Source organism: Colossoma macropomum, unplaced genomic scaffold (assembly GCF_904425465.1).
Source record: "Colossoma macropomum unplaced genomic scaffold, Colossoma_macropomum, whole genome shotgun sequence".
In the NCBI taxonomy this organism is placed as follows: domain Eukaryota; kingdom Metazoa; phylum Chordata; class Actinopteri; order Characiformes; family Serrasalmidae; genus Colossoma; species Colossoma macropomum.
In genome coordinates, this window is record NW_023494789.1 from 5,819,556 (window position 1) to 5,838,152 (window position 18,597).

At 42.3% G+C, this 18,597-nt stretch overlaps 1 protein-coding gene across 2 annotated transcripts in view; it reads left to right on the forward strand.

The window, feature by feature from the left end:
* The window catches only part of bmpr2a (bone morphogenetic protein receptor, type II a (serine/threonine kinase)), a 45,233-nt gene that overhangs the window by 21,808 nt on the left and 4,828 nt on the right, over positions 1 to 18,597 (forward strand). For both annotated transcript variants that reach the window (XM_036569871.1, XM_036569870.1), the window contains 10 exons: positions 1,888 to 2,070; positions 5,222 to 5,329; positions 5,419 to 5,510; positions 6,612 to 6,839; positions 11,111 to 11,225; positions 14,049 to 14,209; positions 15,643 to 15,790; positions 16,508 to 16,644; positions 16,921 to 17,090; positions 17,223 to 18,496. In XM_036569871.1, the coding sequence (XP_036425764.1) occupies positions 1,888 to 2,070; positions 5,222 to 5,329; positions 5,419 to 5,510; positions 6,612 to 6,839; positions 11,111 to 11,225; positions 14,049 to 14,209; positions 15,643 to 15,790; positions 16,508 to 16,644; positions 16,921 to 17,090; positions 17,223 to 18,496 (2,616 nt within the window). The remainder of the gene's footprint in view (positions 1 to 1,887; positions 2,071 to 5,221; positions 5,330 to 5,418; positions 5,511 to 6,611; positions 6,840 to 11,110; positions 11,226 to 14,048; positions 14,210 to 15,642; positions 15,791 to 16,507; positions 16,645 to 16,920; positions 17,091 to 17,222; positions 18,497 to 18,597) is intronic.

Consider the following 18,597-nt stretch of genomic DNA (forward strand, 5'->3'; position numbering starts at 1 on the left):
TCCTGTTTATAATGTTTGGATCCAGATGTCAAAGCACTTTCTTTACAAGTTCAAGTCAGCTCCCAGTTTGTAGTGAAATATTTCTCCAGCTCTCACTGTATCAGCACTTCTTAACCCCATATTAATCCCCAATTTACACTACACATAAAAACACAGACAGGTCCAGATCTTCTCTCCTAGACAGCAGCAGGGTTTAACATTTAGCAGTTGTCAGATAGATGATTTGACATTTATTTACGCTTTCACTTATTTGAAGACCAGGCAAGTGAGCTAAAATTTTCTGAATGTTTTTAAATTTAAAATAATGCTGGATGAGACAGCACAAAAGTGACTTTAGCTACATTCACATTATAAGCCTCGTTGCTCAAATCTGATTTTTTGCTCAAATCCGGTCTCTCTGACACAATGGTGCACACTTGTTTAGGTAAGTGATTCAAATCGGTCATTAATGTGAACGAACCGGCGTCCCGAAATGACCCGCATGTGCACATCCTACTCAGTAACATCATGTGAATGAATCACGTGCATCATCAGCACAAACTAACGAGCAGAACGAGCTTCGCTGAGAAGATAATTAACTCTGATCAGCTCTCAGCTTCATTATTAGAGCGAGACGAAGGAGAAAAAAGTGAGACGTGTTGCTTTTCCACCTTTTACAGGCTCTAACATCTGTTCGCGCTGCTGCCATGGTAACGCAGAATGAAGGTGCACGCGCAGTGGAAAGAAAGCACGTGAATTGCGATCTGAGCGTCACATTAAGGTGACATGGAATCGGATACGTATCTGATCTAGGACCTCATATGAAAGTGGCTCAGGTTGGATTTGAAAAGATCAGATTTGTGTGTCCACACAGCCCTGAAAACATTAGATCACATTTGGGCAAAAAATCAGATTTGTGCCACTTCAACCTGGTAATGTGAACGTAGCCATAAATGCCTTCCCAACCCCCACACCTTGCTGGTAATACTGTATACAGCGGTAATATTTGAAGAAGGTTTGAAGGTATGAAACAACTAGATAGCCTATAGCAGAATGAAAAATCTTTATTCAGGGCGCATCATTTGTGTTAAATGATGTTTATTTTTTATGTGTGTGAAATGTCACAGGACCTAGGTTTCCAGCCATGAACTTTATTGTACATTTTGGCATTAAAAAAAAATACAACATGGTGGAAAGTTTTTGTATAAATGTTTGTACGCTCACTTTATGTGGTCAAGAAGATATGCAAAACTTATGCTGGAGATACATCTGATGAATAAGTAACTTAAATGCAAGTAGAATACATTGTGAATTATGATTATCAAGTGACTTATCAATTGACTATAGACAAACAGTTTAAGTTGCCCATCTGCCAGTTGTGGCAGTCCAACGAATTATTTAGGGTATTTTGACCAAAAATTACGGTAACACTTTACTGTATGGTGCTGTTCATAAGGCTACATGACACCCACATAAGCTTGTCATGACAACTGACATAACCCTACATAAATGTTTATAAATGCTTATTCCAAAAGGCATCATTCGCTATAAAGGTTACAGTTGCCAATTAGCTAGCTAAAGTAGCCTTTATGACAGATGATGCCTATTGGAATAAGCATTTATAATCATTTATGAAGGGTTGTGTCAGTTGTCATGACAAGCTTATATGGGTTTCATGTAGTCTTATGAACTGTGCTGTACAGTAAAGTGTTACCAAAATGACTAGGCTGAATGAGGTTCTTGCAAGTTCTGCAAAGTTTCTCCAACCTGGCAACATGAACAAGTCAATTAGAAGTGTGATGCTGGATAAGATGACTAAATCGGTTGTCATGTGCTTTTCCTGTGCGTTTATAACCTTATAATTACACGCCATCACAAACATGCTTCCTCTTTGCCTCTGTAATGCAGGTTGCTGGGCAACTGTGAATGGCCATCGGAGTGAGTGCCATAACGACCACTGTCAGGTGACGAACACGCCCTCCCAAATCCTAAACGGCAGCTACCGCTTCTGCTGCTGTAGCAAGGACATGTGCAACCTCAACTTCACAGAGGACTTCCCAACACCCAGTCCCACCACCGCACAGCCAGTCCGTGAGTGTGTGAGCATGAGGGAATGTGTGACTGCTCTGACCTTTAGTTTAACTTCATCCTCTAAAGGGATGGACAAGAAAAAAGACTTCAGAGAGTGGACATGTCTGAAGAAAATGTCAGATGAAAAGACATAAATGTGTTTTTATTTTTACTGAAACACTTAATATAATAATGTATAACAACTGAAACAAGATGTGAAACAGAATGAAAGAGCTAGGTGCTCATTTTAAAGTGACAACATGTCCAAAATTGCGTATTTCACACAAGGACAGGCTTCTACAGTGCAAGGAAAGTGCTCACATTTGCTCCTTCTTCTGAAAATATGACCAGAGGAGCTGGGGACCTGGTGAGCTGGTGATTTTCATGTGAATCGCTGCTTCAGTATGCATGACTACAAAAGTGCACATTTTTTTCAGTGTTTCATGCCACTCGTCTTAATTTTCCAGGTCTCACAGTTTTGTTGAGATCTGGTTTAATGTAACATCTTTTGCCGTGGTCTCACTGCAGTGAATGTACATCTCATGGGTAGCTGTGCAGCGTCATCACAGAAACAGCCAATCCTGGGTTTAGCTATGTATTTGCAGTGCGCTGCCCAAGGGTAGCAGCCAGTATGGCACCATCAAATTAAAGCCAAGAGTTTTGATTTTGCACACAGATCAGTTGGTTCAGATCAGCCAATCCCATTTCACCCTTCACCCCTACCACTTAGCCTCATCCCTCCATTTTGCACGTTCACACTTAGGAGTAGGGTGTCCCAAATCTTGTTGAGATAGAGGGGTAGGGCGAATTTTTGGGGCTACGTGGCCCTCCAAACGGAGGTTTTTCAGAAGCACACTCCAAACGGAGTGTTGTGAGAAATCAGCACACAGATCATTAAACATGTTATGTGTTCCGCAAAGTGTACTGTGTGTACCGCCAACATGCCACAAAGCAAGTATTTCCAGGTATTTCCAGGCATTGAAAATGTCTTAGTTTTCTAACATTTCTCCAATTTGCTGCAGACAACCGCAAAAGGATGCCTGTTGCCATATTGGAAATGTCCGGAAAAACTCATTACATCTGTTTACATAAAAGCCATCAATGACTACTAATGATGTGCCGGGTTCCTGAAGGGTTGTCCCATTTCGTAGGCCCAATTCCATTTCCTCTTTTTACCCCTACCCCTTGTTTTCGAGTGTCACCCTAACAGTAGTTAGTAGGGAAGTGGTTGAAATCTTGCCCTACGAAATGGGACCCTCAAATAAAAAAGTACATTACTTCATTAACAGCTATTAGCGCTGCTCTGTAGGCGACCCGGCCAGTCTGCAGTGACAGCAGAGGAGGGTGAAGTTCAGCAGCCTCACTGCTGGGCTGGGGGGGGTGATAATTATTTATTATCGCCCACCCCAATTCTTTGGTGATATGAAGCTGAAGTCAGCTATTCACCAGCATCTTGTTCAAATTTTCCTGTTCCACCTTAAATGGACTTGCGGTACGTCTTTGACAACAAACGCAGTGGGAGACTAACGTAGTAGGTGTGGGTGGTATCCTTCCTTCCGTCATAAAATCCAGTTCCTCGAGACACATGGAAATGGCAGACTACACGTCTCGCTGTCCTCTTATGGTCAGATCACTCGAGATGGATGGTAATACCAAGTTTGAACGGGTCCTCAGAAAGGAACATAAAGCTGATTGTTACTGCAGCCAAACACCCAAACACCAGACAGACTTGGTGCAGAGTAGAAACTTTAGACCTAAAAAGTGATGGTGTCATTTGTACTGTTTGTTTAGATTTGTTTGTAGCTAGACTAATGGAAGGTAATGATTGCCAGTTAGCATGTGAAATTAGCAAACAGACGAAGTCAGATGGACTTGCTTTCGCGGTTTCTGCTGTATGAAATAAATTTTTAAAAAAAGAGCAGAAGCACAATGCATTACATAAAACAGCACCAGCAGCCATCTTGAAGCTTGAATTTTGTCCGAATATTGTTCATTGTTAGCCAGATTTAGACAGAGTTTGCATGATTCTGACTGGTGATTATGGGCTTCTGTCACTCGTTTGCTACGTTAGCCTCACAGCACCAGTGTAAAACATAAGAAACACAGAGGTGCAGGGCCAAATTGTGCAAAGTTGTTTGTTGCCAAAATACCATTTTAAAAAAGCCTCATTGCCGACTCCCAGCTGTTCAGCCTGGCAGTTGATCTGACGTATTTATTCTTCTTGAAGAACGCAGTGTCCCAGAGTAGGTCCTATGTAGTTCAAAGCTTGCATAACAGGAAGGGTTGAAGCTGACCTGAAAACAAAAGCCAGACTGACTCCTTATTATCACATCCATACATTGTATGGCATTTCCATTATTTTGTCTGTGTCCTGTACAGGCTGTAGAGAGGCGTAGCATGAATGGAGGTCTTTCCATTATTTTGTCCAGGCCCTGAACAGGCTGTAGGGAGACAGTGTATTGAGAGGAGGTGTTTCCATTATTTTGTCCAGGCCCTGAACAGGCTGTAGGGAGACAGTGTAATGAGAGGAGGTGTTTCCATTATTTTGTCCAGGCCCTGAACAGGCTGTAGAGAGGCATAGCATGAATGGAGGTGTTTCCATTATTTTGTCCAGGCCCTGAACAGGCTGTAGGGAGACAGTGTATTGAGAGGAGGTGTTTCCATTATTTCATCCAAGGCCTGTACAGGATTAAAAGAGGTTTAATATAAGAGGAGGTGTTTTCGTGGTCCTGTACAGCCTTTAATGTGAGAGGAGGTATAGGGGAGGATGCTTTCCTCAGGTTTCTTTTCTGTCCGTTTTTCTCACGCTCAGCCTGCTCTCTGACTCAGCCTCCCTGTTGAACACAGCAGCAGCAGGATGGAGGGAATGTAAGAGCACTAGAAAAAAGGGCTCAAACAACGAATGGAGCATGGTCAACTGACTCAAAGCGAGCTGAGCTTTGTGCTTAGTCAACCTTGAGGCTCGCAGATCGTTCCAGAGAAGTGTCAGAGATCATCAGTAGCATGGAACGCTTGCACACTTGCTCGCTTTGTAGCCGTGTAATGTTACTTTAGCGCCAAGGTTAAGAGCTTATTGTATCTCTGTATCATAGCTGTGCTGTCTTGTTTCATTCTGGTCTGAATTGCTTCTTGTTTTGCTTCTTTCCTAATCTGTCGTTTGACCCACGGCCAGATACTCGCCAGATGTACCGGGAGGAGGCTATCTTGATTGCCCTGGCAACCGTCTCCGTGGTTGCGGTATTGGTTGTGCTGCTCTTTTTCATCTACCGCGTACTCAGGGGTAAGTTGCCATAGCAATGTTCCTGGCAGCGCTTTTAACACCACACTGTCCCACTTTAACCTGTTTCATGCACTGTGTGTGTTTTACAGGACATGGTAAACAGAGTCTTCATAACTTGAATATGCTGGAGGCAGCTTTCTCTCCCCCTTCACTGGACTTGGACAACCTCAAACTGCTTGAAGTAAGACGGCTCACATTATAAATGTGTTTCTATGTGTGAGAGTGATTCTGATCATGTCTATGTTCAGAACGATCCCCGAATCACTGTTTCCTACACTGGAAAAGTCAGGAGCACTATATAGAGCACTCTTTTATATAGTGTTGCACAGAGAATACCAATACCATGAAGCAATTTCTGACACGCATGTGCACTAAAGAGTGACGTGTGCTTTCGCACCAATAGATGGACATAATAGATACAAAGTTCATGTGCATTGTTGCTGTAAGTGTTTGTAAGTGTTTTAAGTATGTGTCTGTGTGTTTATGTGCCAGATTGCCAAAGACAAATTTCCATTTGATGCAAATTTAATGGACAGTAAAGTTTTCTTATCTTATCTTAACTGAAGCAAACAGCTTGATGGTGGTGTTGGATTAGTGTTAGTACAGGTTGTTATCGAGTGAGTGAACATTAGAGAGATATGTTGAAGGAACAGTCAATCTCTTGGGGTAATGATAGCCTTCAGCCTTGGGTTAGCCTTTGGCATAGCAGCCCTGTGGTCCTTCTCCATTGGTCCGCTGCATCAGACAACGCTGTGTGCAGCGGGGCTGTGCTTTGGAGTTTGAGGTTCTCCTTCAGCTCCAAGCATTAAGAGAAGTGAACAAATGACAGGACCCACCATGAGCTCTGATTAGAAACACGCTATGAGTGTTAACATGCGTGTTTTCAAAACTTGTTTAGACGTGCTTTTTTATGTAAAACTGTAAAACGTGGACTTGTGAAAAGGCTGTAAGGCTTTGTCGCCCCCCTCTGGCTGATAATTTGATACTTTGATGCCAATTTAAGGTTTCAGAGTTGCTTATCATCCCATTACCACCTACTGAGGTGTATTGTGGGAATGTAAGAGTGCACTGGATAATCCCCAGTATGTTTTTCGAGACCAATACAAAACTCCTAAAATAGGGCACTCCATGGTGAATAAAGCATGGTTTCAGACATAGCCTGTATTTATATGTCTAAATATGTCAGAATTATGCAGTTTCTTCTTTATAATCTGACTTGTGCTTGTTATTTTCACCGCTCTCTCTCTTTGTTTCCCTCCCCCTCCTTTTTTCTCTCTGGTAGCTGATCGGCCGTGGCCGGTACGGGGCAGTGTACCGTGGCTGTCTGGATGAACGCTCTGTGGCGGTTAAGGTTTTCTCCAGCGGTAACTGCCAGCCCTTTGTTAATGAGCGTTCCATCTACCGCCTCCTTCTGGACCACGACCACATAGCCCGCTTCCTTGAGAGTGAGGAACGGCTCGGAACTGATGGTCGGACTGAGTACCTGCTGCTGCTGGAGTTCTACCCGCATGTAAGCACAAACTTAAGAGAATAATCACAAAACAAGACGCCATATTTTCTGATTACATTAACATAAAAGTTACTCTGAGTGTTTGAAAGGGCCCATATAGCCCTTTCTTGAAGTTTCTTTCTTGAAATAAGAGTTACATTTAAAATGTAACGATTATTAAAAGTTATTAAACGTTATTAAAAATGTGCCTTTGGCTCCTCAGTCAGCACAGTCCACACCTGTACTCTTTCAAATTCATCATATTTGTGATGTCAAAAGCATAAATGCACTTGGCCCACAGTAGTTTAGCCTGCCCACTCATATTGAAGTGATAAGGAGTGTTGTTACTGCAGACTGCAGATGGTAGCAGAGACATTAGAGTGGAAGATGTGGGGAAAACATAAATGTCCTGATTTTTGATTGAGGCAAATTAAAGGGCAGCCAGTCAGAACAGAGATCATTTACATATATCATTCTTAAGGGACAGTATTAAAAACAGTTTGTGTTTTTTAAGGTATGAAGAGAGACCGGAAAACGTCTGTGTAACAGTGAATTACAACTTGCTTTTGTACTTAAGGGGGAAAAGTAAAAATGCAAGAAAATATAAAATATGGGCCTTTAAACTTTTGCTTTAGTAGGTTTTGCTTGTGCTGCTTCTTTCCGTGTCACTACTTTGCTTTTGTTTTCTCCCTGAGTACCTTTCCAACATGAGGTTGAAACATGGTTATATTTGGAGGCTTTAGAATATCTGAGGGATCTGGTGTCATATTTGATCTTTCCACAGAGCTGCTTCCTGAGGAGGAAGTGTAGCCTAGTTCGGATTTCTGCTCATATCCCCATACACAAACATCTGAAAGTTTCTCTCTCTGTCATCTTCTCCTCTTTCTCTGCTTTTGCCTCTTTTGCTCCTGTTTTTCTCTGCCTCTTTTATCATCTGTCTCATTCAGCACCTCCTCCTATTGTGAAAATATGATCTGACAAAAGTCAGCGTCAGTGTTGCTGTGTGTGCTGCTCAGCCTCTTCTCTGCTTATCCTAATTACACGCACACATTATTTTGGGGGAAGTGGGTGATTATTGACTCAGCTGCAAGGTTTTTAATTATTCATACCTGTGGGCTCCCCTCTGGTCAATCCCTACTTACTGGGATTTACCTCAGATTGTGTCACTATGGCAACGGTAGGTGCTGGGAGGCATCCTGTCACCAGCAGGAGAAGTACTTTATAGAAGAGGTGCACCAGTCGTGATTTTTTTTAAATCTGATTCTGATTTCTTAACAGGGAATTTGGCTGATGGCCATTATTTGGGCAGATTTTTATCAGCCTTTTTGTTTAACACTGAAAACTTTTTATTAGCCAAATGTGCAATATGTATTACATTATCGGGTTTGTAGTAGGTCATGGCATTTTAAATTCATAAGGGCTCCTACATTTATCTTAATTTTTCTCCCCGTTAAGGTCCACTTAGTATGTTTGTGTGTATCTTTGTGTGTTTATATGTACCAAAAACAGTCAGAATTAAATTTATATGACCATTTTCCAGTCTCTCTTCATCCTTTAGAATTAAGCAAGTGGTTTTGTTGCTGTGCCTGTACGACTGAAATGTGTAAATGAGCTCTTTTCTAACTGGCTGCATTATATACTAAGCAGTCTGGGCTCCTTATAACTTGAACATGAATGGCTGGAGCTAAACTGCTCTAAGCTTAATAAGCAGGTATATTTCAATGCATTAGTTGCTGTGACATCACAAAAACAGTGAGTTCATATTGGGCTGTTTTATCTATGGACTGCGTGGACTGAGAAGTGAACGGTACATTTAGAAAGTTTATCAACGTTTATATACAACAGCAAAGTCCTTAATAGAAATAAAGAAAGGAAATTCAGTTTTCCGTGATATGGGCGCTTCAAACAAAAATCAGTTGCCTATTTAAATAGCATGAAATCAGTTAAAGTGCTACAATAAAAGTAAAGGGTAATTTGCAGTTTAGCACAGTAAGTTGTGCATAATTGTGCATTTTTGGTGTAGGTTTATCAGCAGCATTCAAATGCAGTGGAAGTGCACTTACCTGGCTCACATTTAAAAGTGAAACACAGGATGGCCAAAATAAAAATAATACATCTTTATAGCCAAACTGCCTTTTTGGTAGTTTTTTTTTTATCTGAAGCTTTCATTATGTGGTCTTAATGAGCACTGATTTGGAGAAAAATTGTGCACCCCCTGCTTTATAGAAGAAAAAATAACATTCTTAATTCAATTCATTAAGAATTAATTCATTAACGTGACAAGATGTGACTGATTTCAAATGGACGATTATTGTTCTTATCTGGCCCGCCAGATAAATTTAGAATCCATTTGTCATTCTAAATTAAAATTATCAAAATAATGATTAACACGATGCTCAAACAATCTCTGCTTAGCGACCGTCTCACAGCACTACTTTCACTGAAAAAAAACTCCTCACAGCAAACCTGGAATGAGAATTTTTAGGCTAATAGATGTGAAAAATTATTACTGGGAAATGTAGAATTCAGACACACACTATCCTGGTTATCTGCTTTATTTATTGCATTCCTAAAACTTATGAAGTTTGGGATTAAAGACCACATTCACAGCTCAATGTCACTGGAACAAGCATCTCTAAGCTAAGCTGAACTATATTTAGGTTAGTGTATTTGCTTTATGTAACTTTAATGTGTTTGTATAACTTTAATGTTAATGTGAATGTGTCTATCGATAAATAAGGTTGCAGAAAAAAATGTGAAGATACACTATATGGACAAAAGTATTGGGACACCCCTCCTAATTATTGAGTCTGGGTGTTTTAGCCACACCCATTGCTAACAGGTGCATAAAAGCACACCGCCACTGGACTCTGGAGCAGAAGAAAAGCATTCTGTGGAGTGATGAATCACGTTTCTCTATCTGGCAGTCTGATGGACGAGTCTGGGTTTGGTGAATGCCAGGAGAACGTTACCTGCCTGACTGCATTGTGCCAGCTGTAAAGTATGGTGGAGGAGGGATGATGCTATGGGGCTGTTTTTCAGGGGTTGGTCTAGAACCCTTAGTTCCAGTGAAGGGAAATCTAAATGCTTCAGCACCAAGACATTTTGGACAATTGTATGCTTCCAACTTTGTGGGAACAGTTTGGGGAAGAACCTTTCCTGTTCCAGCATGACTGAGCCCCAGTGCACAAGCAAGGTCCATAAAGGCCTGGCTGGGTGAGTTTGGTGTGGAAGAACCTGACTGGCCTGCACAGAGCCCTGACCTCAACCCCATCAGACACCTTTGGGATGAACTAGAACGGAGATTACGAATGCTCTTCTGAATGAATGGGCGAAGATTCCCGCAGACACATTACAACATCTCGTAGAAAGCTTCCCAGGAGAGTGGAAGCTGTTATAGCTGCAAAGGGGGACCAACTCCGTATTAATACCTATGGATTTAGAATGGGATATCATGAAAGCTCTCATAGGTGTAATGTGTAGGTGTCCCAATACTTTTGTCCATATAGTGTATGTTAGCTAGCTAAGTTTTAGCTTAGCTGCATTAGCTTACATTGCTGACAGTTTATTAAATTAGTCAAATTAAAGATTGTACAGCGCCCACATTTGCTATTAGCACATTCTGTTTGAAGATGATTATCAGTGGATTTGTATATGTATGATCCTTTGGATCCTTCAAGATTAAAAGACCTCACGTAAAAAACGTTTGTGCATCTAATGTTGTACCATCTGATGTTGGTCCGACGGTCTAATTTGTTTGGTTGGTGATATTTGTACAATCCTATTATTCATTCAGTACCTTTTAGATAAACAAATGTTTTTTTTTACGTGATGTTGATTTGTTATTGGTCTGCTTAATTGATTTTCGGCCCACTTGACACTGAACGGAGTGTAACGTGGCCAGTTATCTAAAATGAGCTTGACACCCCTGGACAGTGAGTGTACACAGTGTTTAAAACCTCCAGCAGCACTGCTGTGGTCCTGTGGAGAGCAAAGCAATATGGCTCAGAGTCACTGCAGTGCTGAGAATGATCCACCCCCCAAATAATACCTGCTCAGTGGAGGTCCTGTGGGGGGCTAACAAATTATGCAGAGAAACAGATGGACTACAATCTGTAATTCTAGAGCTACAAAGTGCCCCTATGTGGTAAGTGGACCTAATACAATGGACAATGAGTGTAGAGACAAGGTAGATAAAGCAAATAATGTGGCCGGTGAGTGTAGATAAGCTATATATGGTGTAAGCTGTTAGGGTCAGTTTTTATTTCTCTCTCTGCTCTCTCTATCCGCAGGGCTCTCTGTGCACGTATCTGAATGCAAGGGTTGTTGACTGGTTGAGCTGCTGCCGCCTCGTTCTCTCTGTCACTAGAGGACTGGCTTACCTGCACACTGAGATGATGAGAGGAGGTGAGTTACATCACAGCACACACACACATCCAGGGACATGCACACACACACCTATAGAGAAGAGCTGTGTGTCTATAACATGAATATATGTGAGCGGTCTGTATCTGGTCTCTATGGAGCATCGCATGTCACACTAACAAGCATGCATTTTTCATGCGATGTAGGCGTGTGTGAGCATTAATCTCACTGCTGTTTAAACAGAGAGTGTGTGTGTGTGTGTGTGTGTGTGTGTTTAGAGAGAGAGGATGTGGCAAAGAGCAGTAATATGAATATGGCAAGGTTTTCTTTTTTCCCTATCACTCCCACTCCATTATCCATCCTGGCGAAATGGGAAGCGGGCAGACAGAGAGAGAGAGGAAGAGTCAGAATGAGAGAGAGAGGGAGAGAGGTAGAGGAGAGTCAGAGAGAGAGAGAGGAAAGTCAGAAAGAGGAGAGAGACAGCAAAAGATAGAAACAGAAAAAGAGAGAGAGAGAGAGAGAGAGGTAGAAAGAAACAGACAGTGAGACAGAGAGAAACAGACAGAAAGAAACAGGAGATAAACAGAAGGAAAGAGAGAGATACAAAGAGAGAAATAAACAGAGAAGAAAGACAGACAGAAAGAGAGAGAAGAGTGATATAGGAACAGAGAGAGGGAGAGAACCAGAAAGAAACAGAGAGAGAGAAAGAGAGAGACAGCAAGAAAGAGAGAGAGAATTCAAAGGCAAGAGAGATAGAAAGACACAGAGTGAAAGAGAGACAGAAAGAAAGAATTAGGGGGAGAAAGATGGAAAGACACAGAGGATGAGATATTGAGAGAAACAGAAAAAAAGAGAGAGAAGAGAGATAGAAAGACAGGGGAGACAAGAGAAAGAAAGAAACAAGAGAAACAAAAAAGGGAAGAGAGAAAAACAGATAAAGAAATAAACAGAAAGGTAGAGAAATAGAAAGAAGCAGAGGGGGGAGAGGGAGAGACAGAAAGAAACAAGAGAGAGACAGAAACAGAGAGAGAAAGAAAGAAACTGACAGAGAGATAGAGAGAGATCGAAACTGAAACAGAGATAGAGAGACAGAAGGAAACAGAAACAGGCAGTGGTAGGAAGAAACAGAAAAGAGACAGAAAGAGAGAGAGACAGAAACAGAGAAACTAAGTAAGAGAGAGAGCACAGGAGAGAAACAAAGTGAGAGACAAACAGAGCGAGAGATAAAGAAAGAGAGGAGAGAGATAGAAAGAGAGAGACAGAAACCAAGAGACAGAGATAGAAAGAAAGAAGAGACAAAGAGAGAAAGAAAGAAACAGAGAGAAAGATAAACTGACAGAGACAGAGATACAAAGAGAGAAATTAACAGAGAAGAAAGACAGACAGAAAGAGAGAAGAGTAAAGAAACAGAGAGAGAGAGAGAGAGAGAGAGAGTTGATTTTCCTTTCCGTCAGTGCAGTGTTGCTGCAGCAGGGTCTCAGGGGTGCTGAGCTGCCATATCCTCCCTCTCAGTATCCCTGATGATGATGATGATGATGGTGATGGTACAGCAGTGGACTCTAGTGTTCTTTAATGGAAATGCTGATGCTCACACACTCTCTTGTCTTTCTTCACTCTCTATCAGGCTCAAGTTCAGTGCTTTATTGGCATAAATGTTATTAGTTACATTATCAACAAAGCAGCACGTTAACATTAAACACATAAGAGTGTGATAAGACGTGGCTGTGAACATCTCGCTGCTGTCGGAACAAAACCTCATATCTCCACAAAGGTAACTTTACAGGGGAAAGAAAACATTCTTAACCCTTGTGTGGTGTTCAGGTCTGTGGGACCCATTTTAAATGTTTACCAAAAGAAAAATGATGTGATTTATTATTATTTCAACCTCATATGAAAATAACACATTCAGTGACTTCCCACTGTTCACCACCTACACATTTATATTACACATGTGGTGTTGGGTGAACCTGCGGGGAGTTAAAGTGTGGAGGTGCTGTGTCCTTCACTCTGTTCTCCTCCTACATGGCCTGCTGTTAGTGTGTCTGTGTGTGTGTGTGTGTGTGTGTGAGGGTGAACAACATGGACAGGCTGCTAACTGGCTACAGCTGTTAAGGAGAACCCTGCGCTGGACACGTGCAATATTTTAAACATCTGGTATTTTTACATAAATTGCTATGGCTGTATTGATTTAAAAAAAGACAATTATAATGCAGTGGGTCCACCAAAAACATCAACACCACACAAGGGTTAACTTTTGATGGACGTAAATGGAGAAATATTTTTTCCAAGTAATTTTGGACCTTTTTTTGTTGGTCCGTTCATCCTGAAATAAAGGGAAACTGCCTTTTTCAAATAATGTAAAAAATGAAATAAAGATACAATATTTTGTCCCGACAGCAATGATATGCATATAGATGTGTGCATGTGTTGTTTGGTCATTGAAACAGAAGGGTGATGTTATAGGTGGCTACTTACCTGTCAGAAAAGAACTATAAAAGAAAGCTATTGATAGCATCAGTAAAGTGTGGCCATATAATGAATAACCTTAGTCACTGAGTGGTGTGCTTACCTGTTGGAGGTCATATTAGATAAAGGTTGTAGTATTTTATTTTTGTTTATGAGAATTTTGTGACGCTTGATTCCTACTCACCTTTGCACAGTTAATAAATCAAACAACTGCTGAGTTTCTCCCCCATTTCATGAAGTTCCCACCAGTTTCAGCATCTTATCCTCTAGCCACACAAGCATTTTCACAAAGAAAATAGAAGGAGCAGAAATAGAACAACAGACATTTTATTTACAAGATTATTAGTCATCGGGGATCAAGGGAATTTCTCTGTCTCCTTCTCTCTCTCGCACTCTCAGATGTCTATAAGCCTGCAGTCTCACACAGGGATCTGAACAGTAGGAATGTGCTGGTGAAGGCAGATGGCTGCTGTGTGATTAGTGATTTCGGCCTCTCCATGACTCTAACGGGGAAGAAGCAGTCGGGCCATGCAGACGACGACAACACGGCCATCAGTGAGGTCAGCACTGACTGTTCCAGATTAATTTACTCCAGACCAGCTCTGATCCGCCCCAGAATCACACTTCTGTTTTTTAAAAAGCAGTAATCCTCAGGAGGCTGTGCTTTACAGTGATTTTATCCCGGGTGAGGGGTTGTTACCCTGCTAAACCCCCCTCAAGTAGATTAGCACACAATATGATAAAATACACATGAGTAATAATCACAATAAACAGTTGTTCTGCCAAAAACTGGACTGGAATGGTCAGTCAAACAGCCCTTTCCTATTAGAGATCAGAGTTCTCAAAACCTACCCGGTCCAGTTTCCGGGCCTGTATTTCAGTTTTACGCAGTTTGCAGTGGAATTTGTTTCATTTTGCATAGTATTTCCACACAAGCAAAGTACTTAGCCTATGAGAAAAAACTCATTTCTATTCACTTCAGATTTTATCACAGCTGTATTTCATGCACTGTCCTCGAGTTGTTGTCTAGTCTATGCACCCCTAGTGTACCGTATTTAATATTGTTTGTAATAATGAGAACACTTTTTGTTTAAACTGAGGGGCTGAAAACATATTTTCTTTACTAGAACTAGGCTGGTCAGCTAGCCAACGGGCTAAAAGATAGCAAACATGCTAAACAACTCCAACATTAATATCACAGGCCTGAATTAAAGCACTCACGATATGATTCACTGAAAACGGCAATATAAAAGTCTAAAGAATGTCACCTGAATGTCTTACACGCTTCAAATGTCAGTGTTTCAGTCAGAAGTAGCGTCAAACCCAGGCTGAGTCCCAAACGGCTCTGTACTCCCTAGCTAAATAGTGCGCTGTGTAATATTAAGTTTAGAAATTCTAGCTTCTGCTGTCAAATAGTGCACTGTCTGTCGAGTGTGACTGTGAATGAATCCCAAATGACCATTTCTTAGTGACATGTTGCATTGTTGGGGTGCAGGAGTCAGTATTTAAATTCCCACGTAGTGCACTATGTAAGGAGCAGGGAGCCGTTTGAGATTCAGCCCCAGCGTGAGAAAAGCGGCGTCGTATGACTCTCAGAAGACTCTCTGTGGTAATTTGGTGACCAAAAGGTACTTAGAAACTGAAAGTATTTGCATTAAACAGTGCTGTGTTATATATGATCACTGTTATACGGAAAAAAAGTTTTAAAAAATCATGAAATGTCTGCAGTTTAAAGTGATCGGCGACCGAACGTTCTCCTCAATCAGTGGTCAGTGGTTGCTTAGCAATGATACCCTACTCTAAAGGAACTACATTTCATTGTCATTGAGGATGGCAATTCAAGTAAACTATATAGTAGATATGATTTATTAAAACTCAAGAACTATGTAGGGGTCCAAGATATTTATTGAACTCATATTTCATTGACATAACGAGTTTAGGAAATATGACACGTATGCCTATACGAGTCCTTTGATTTCTTTTTACATTGCAGGTGGGCACAGTACGTTACATGGCTCCAGAGGTGCTGGAAGGGGCAGTGAATCTGCGAGACTGTGAGGCAGCACTGAAGCAGGTGGATGTGTATGCTCTGGGTCTGCTTTACTGGGAGAGCTTCATGCGCTGTGCTGACCTCTTTCCAGGTACCGCACAACCCGTACATGCAGGACGACTGATGCAGACAATACACTGTTCTTTATTTGGATGTACTATTTGGATGGACGCTTTATAGGACTGTCACTATTATTGATTATATTATTATTGATCAGTTCTTCATTAAAGCCTAGCAGAATTTTATTGGAGGAGCCTGTTAGCCAGTCTACTGAACTGTTCAGCCCAGACCTACCTAAACAAAACCTTTTGCTTTATATACAATTTTACTTCATGTACACAATGTCTCTAACAGCGAACATTATATTTTACATCATGAACGTGTAATTTAATAGCTATCAACCTGCATGCATTCGTGAAGTCCTGGTGTGGGTTTCCTCTTTTTCAGTGATGCTCAAAAAAAGCATATGGTTTTATGATGACCTGCAGACCTCCAGCCTATTGTTAATTCAAGCTGAAACCTCAATTTGAGTTTGCAAATTTGTTGATGTAAATTGCAATTTAATTCATTTTTCTTAACATAGTAATCGATTTAATTGAGTTTTTGTTTTTTTTTTCCGAATGGATTAAGAGCATTAAATCTTTCTCAGGAGTCTCAGTCCAAAATGATGTCTTTGGTGAAAGCCTCCCAGATACCAAACATAACTGTGGCTAATAGCAGCTTATTACATAATTAAAGTCATAATACCCATTCTTTTTTGTTTAAATTCCTTTTGTCTCGCCCCTCTCTGTCGCCGGCCCTGCCTCAGGTGAATCAGCTCCTGCGTTCCAGCTGGCCTTCCAGGCTGAGGTGGGAAATCACCCGACCATAGAGGACATGCAGGCACTGGTGTCCCGCCACAAACAGAGACCCAAATTCCCAGAGGCGTGGAAAGAGAACAGTCTGGTAAAAAAAAATAAAATAATAAGTAAATAAATACGCATAAGCACACAGTTTGAACTCACGCTCACTCGATACATTCACACTAGATTTATTATGTAATGATCCATTGTGTAAGCCATTGTTTGTTCTTACATTTGTAAAAAAAAAAAAAGAGCAGAAATATTTCTGATTTCCTTAGGTGTGGTTAGGGTTAGGTTTAAGGGTAGTCATTGTTTCTTTATTACAGTATCAGTCACTGTAGCCTCACAAGAATAGTAATACATAATTTTGTGCGTGCAGGCTGTGCGATCGCTGAAGGAGACAATGGAGGACTGCTGGGATCAGGACGCTGAGGCTCGGCTTACAGCCCAGTGTGCAGAGGAACGGCTGGCTGAGCTGCTTCTCCTCTGGGAGCGTGACAAATCTGTGAGCCCTGCTCTGAATCGCAGCACGGCACTGCACAATCACAGGTAATGAATAAGCAGTAATCAATCACCAGTCAATAGGCACTTTAACTTCAGTGCACAGTCACTGTCAATTGGTTCAGTTATGAATCTAAGTGATCTGCCACTGTGTGTCTCATTTGGGCTATTTTCTATCAGGAACTTGTCACATGGACGCCAAACACCAAAGACTGGCACCTACTCAGAATTCTCCTCTTCAGCCACAACAGAAGGTCGAGAGGGTGTAGCTAAACCACCTCACAGTGATACCTCTACAGAACCCGGCTCAGTAGGAGGGGTTAATGGCTTAGGGGGCGTGGCTGTGGAGAAAAACAGAAACTGCATCAACTACGAGCGTCAGCAGGCCCAATCGCGGCTGTCTGGGACGGACAGCAGCACCCCCACGCCTCTGACCGAGTCCTGTCCTGCTGGCCAACAGCCAACAGGGGGAGGCAGTGTGCCACCCTGCACCCAGCTCACCCAAGAGGACCTGGAGACTCCCAAGCTGGATCCAAGCGAGGTACAGCGGAACCTGCGCGAGAGCTCCGACGAGAGCCTGATGGAGCACTCACAGAAAAAGTTCTGCTCCCCTGAAATGGTGAACCCACAAAGCCCTTTCTACCCGCTCATCAAAATGGCTGCTGAGGTCACCGGATCGCAGGTTCGCCACATCGATGCCCCTACGACCATCTTGCCGAAGCAGCAGAACGTACCCAAGAGGCCCAGCAGCTTAAATCTCCACACAAAGCCTGTTGGGAAGTTGGCCTCCTCTTCAGCGTCCTCATCCCTGAGACTGAAGTTCAGCAAACTGGGAAAGAGCAATCTAAGGAAGACTGATGTGGGCGTGGCCAGAACTAAAGCTGTCGCCCCGGCAACTGAACCACATCCAGTTATGGTTGCTAAGAACAATACAAGCATTGACAATACCGTAAATGTGAACGGTTCAACCACAGGACCCGCTGACTTGCCACCTGGTGAAGCCATTAGCAACACTTCTCAGGACAATGGGGGCACGAGCTCGGATGACCTGACCTTCGGCCTCCTGACCACCAGTCCGGACGAGCAAGAGCCTCTTCTCCGGAGAGAGGCGCAGCCGGACAATGCCAACAACAACAACAGCAATAACAACACTGGAGAAGGGGAAGGTGACGGAAAAGGTGAGGAAGGTGGAGGGGAGAGAGGAGAGAGCAGCGAGAGCGCTGGGCCAGCCGGGGACCCACAAACCTCATCTGCAACAGATCCCCAGGCAGTGTCCCTTCCGTGCCCTGCTCCTGACCTGGTGACCCCTCAGGTAGAGCCTCAGATCCATGCTGAGCCTCAGGCCCAACCAGCGGATGTTCCTCAGGGAGAGACCCTGCTCCGGCAGAACCGAGTACGCAGACCTGAGAGACCCAACTCACTGGATTTATCCATCACCACACTGCCGCTGCTGGGTAGGTACAAAGTACAGCTCTCACTTATCACTGTCAGAAGAAGACTTCACTCTTTAATGCCAGCTGCAGTTTACATTGCCCCAACATTTTGTGATGAATGG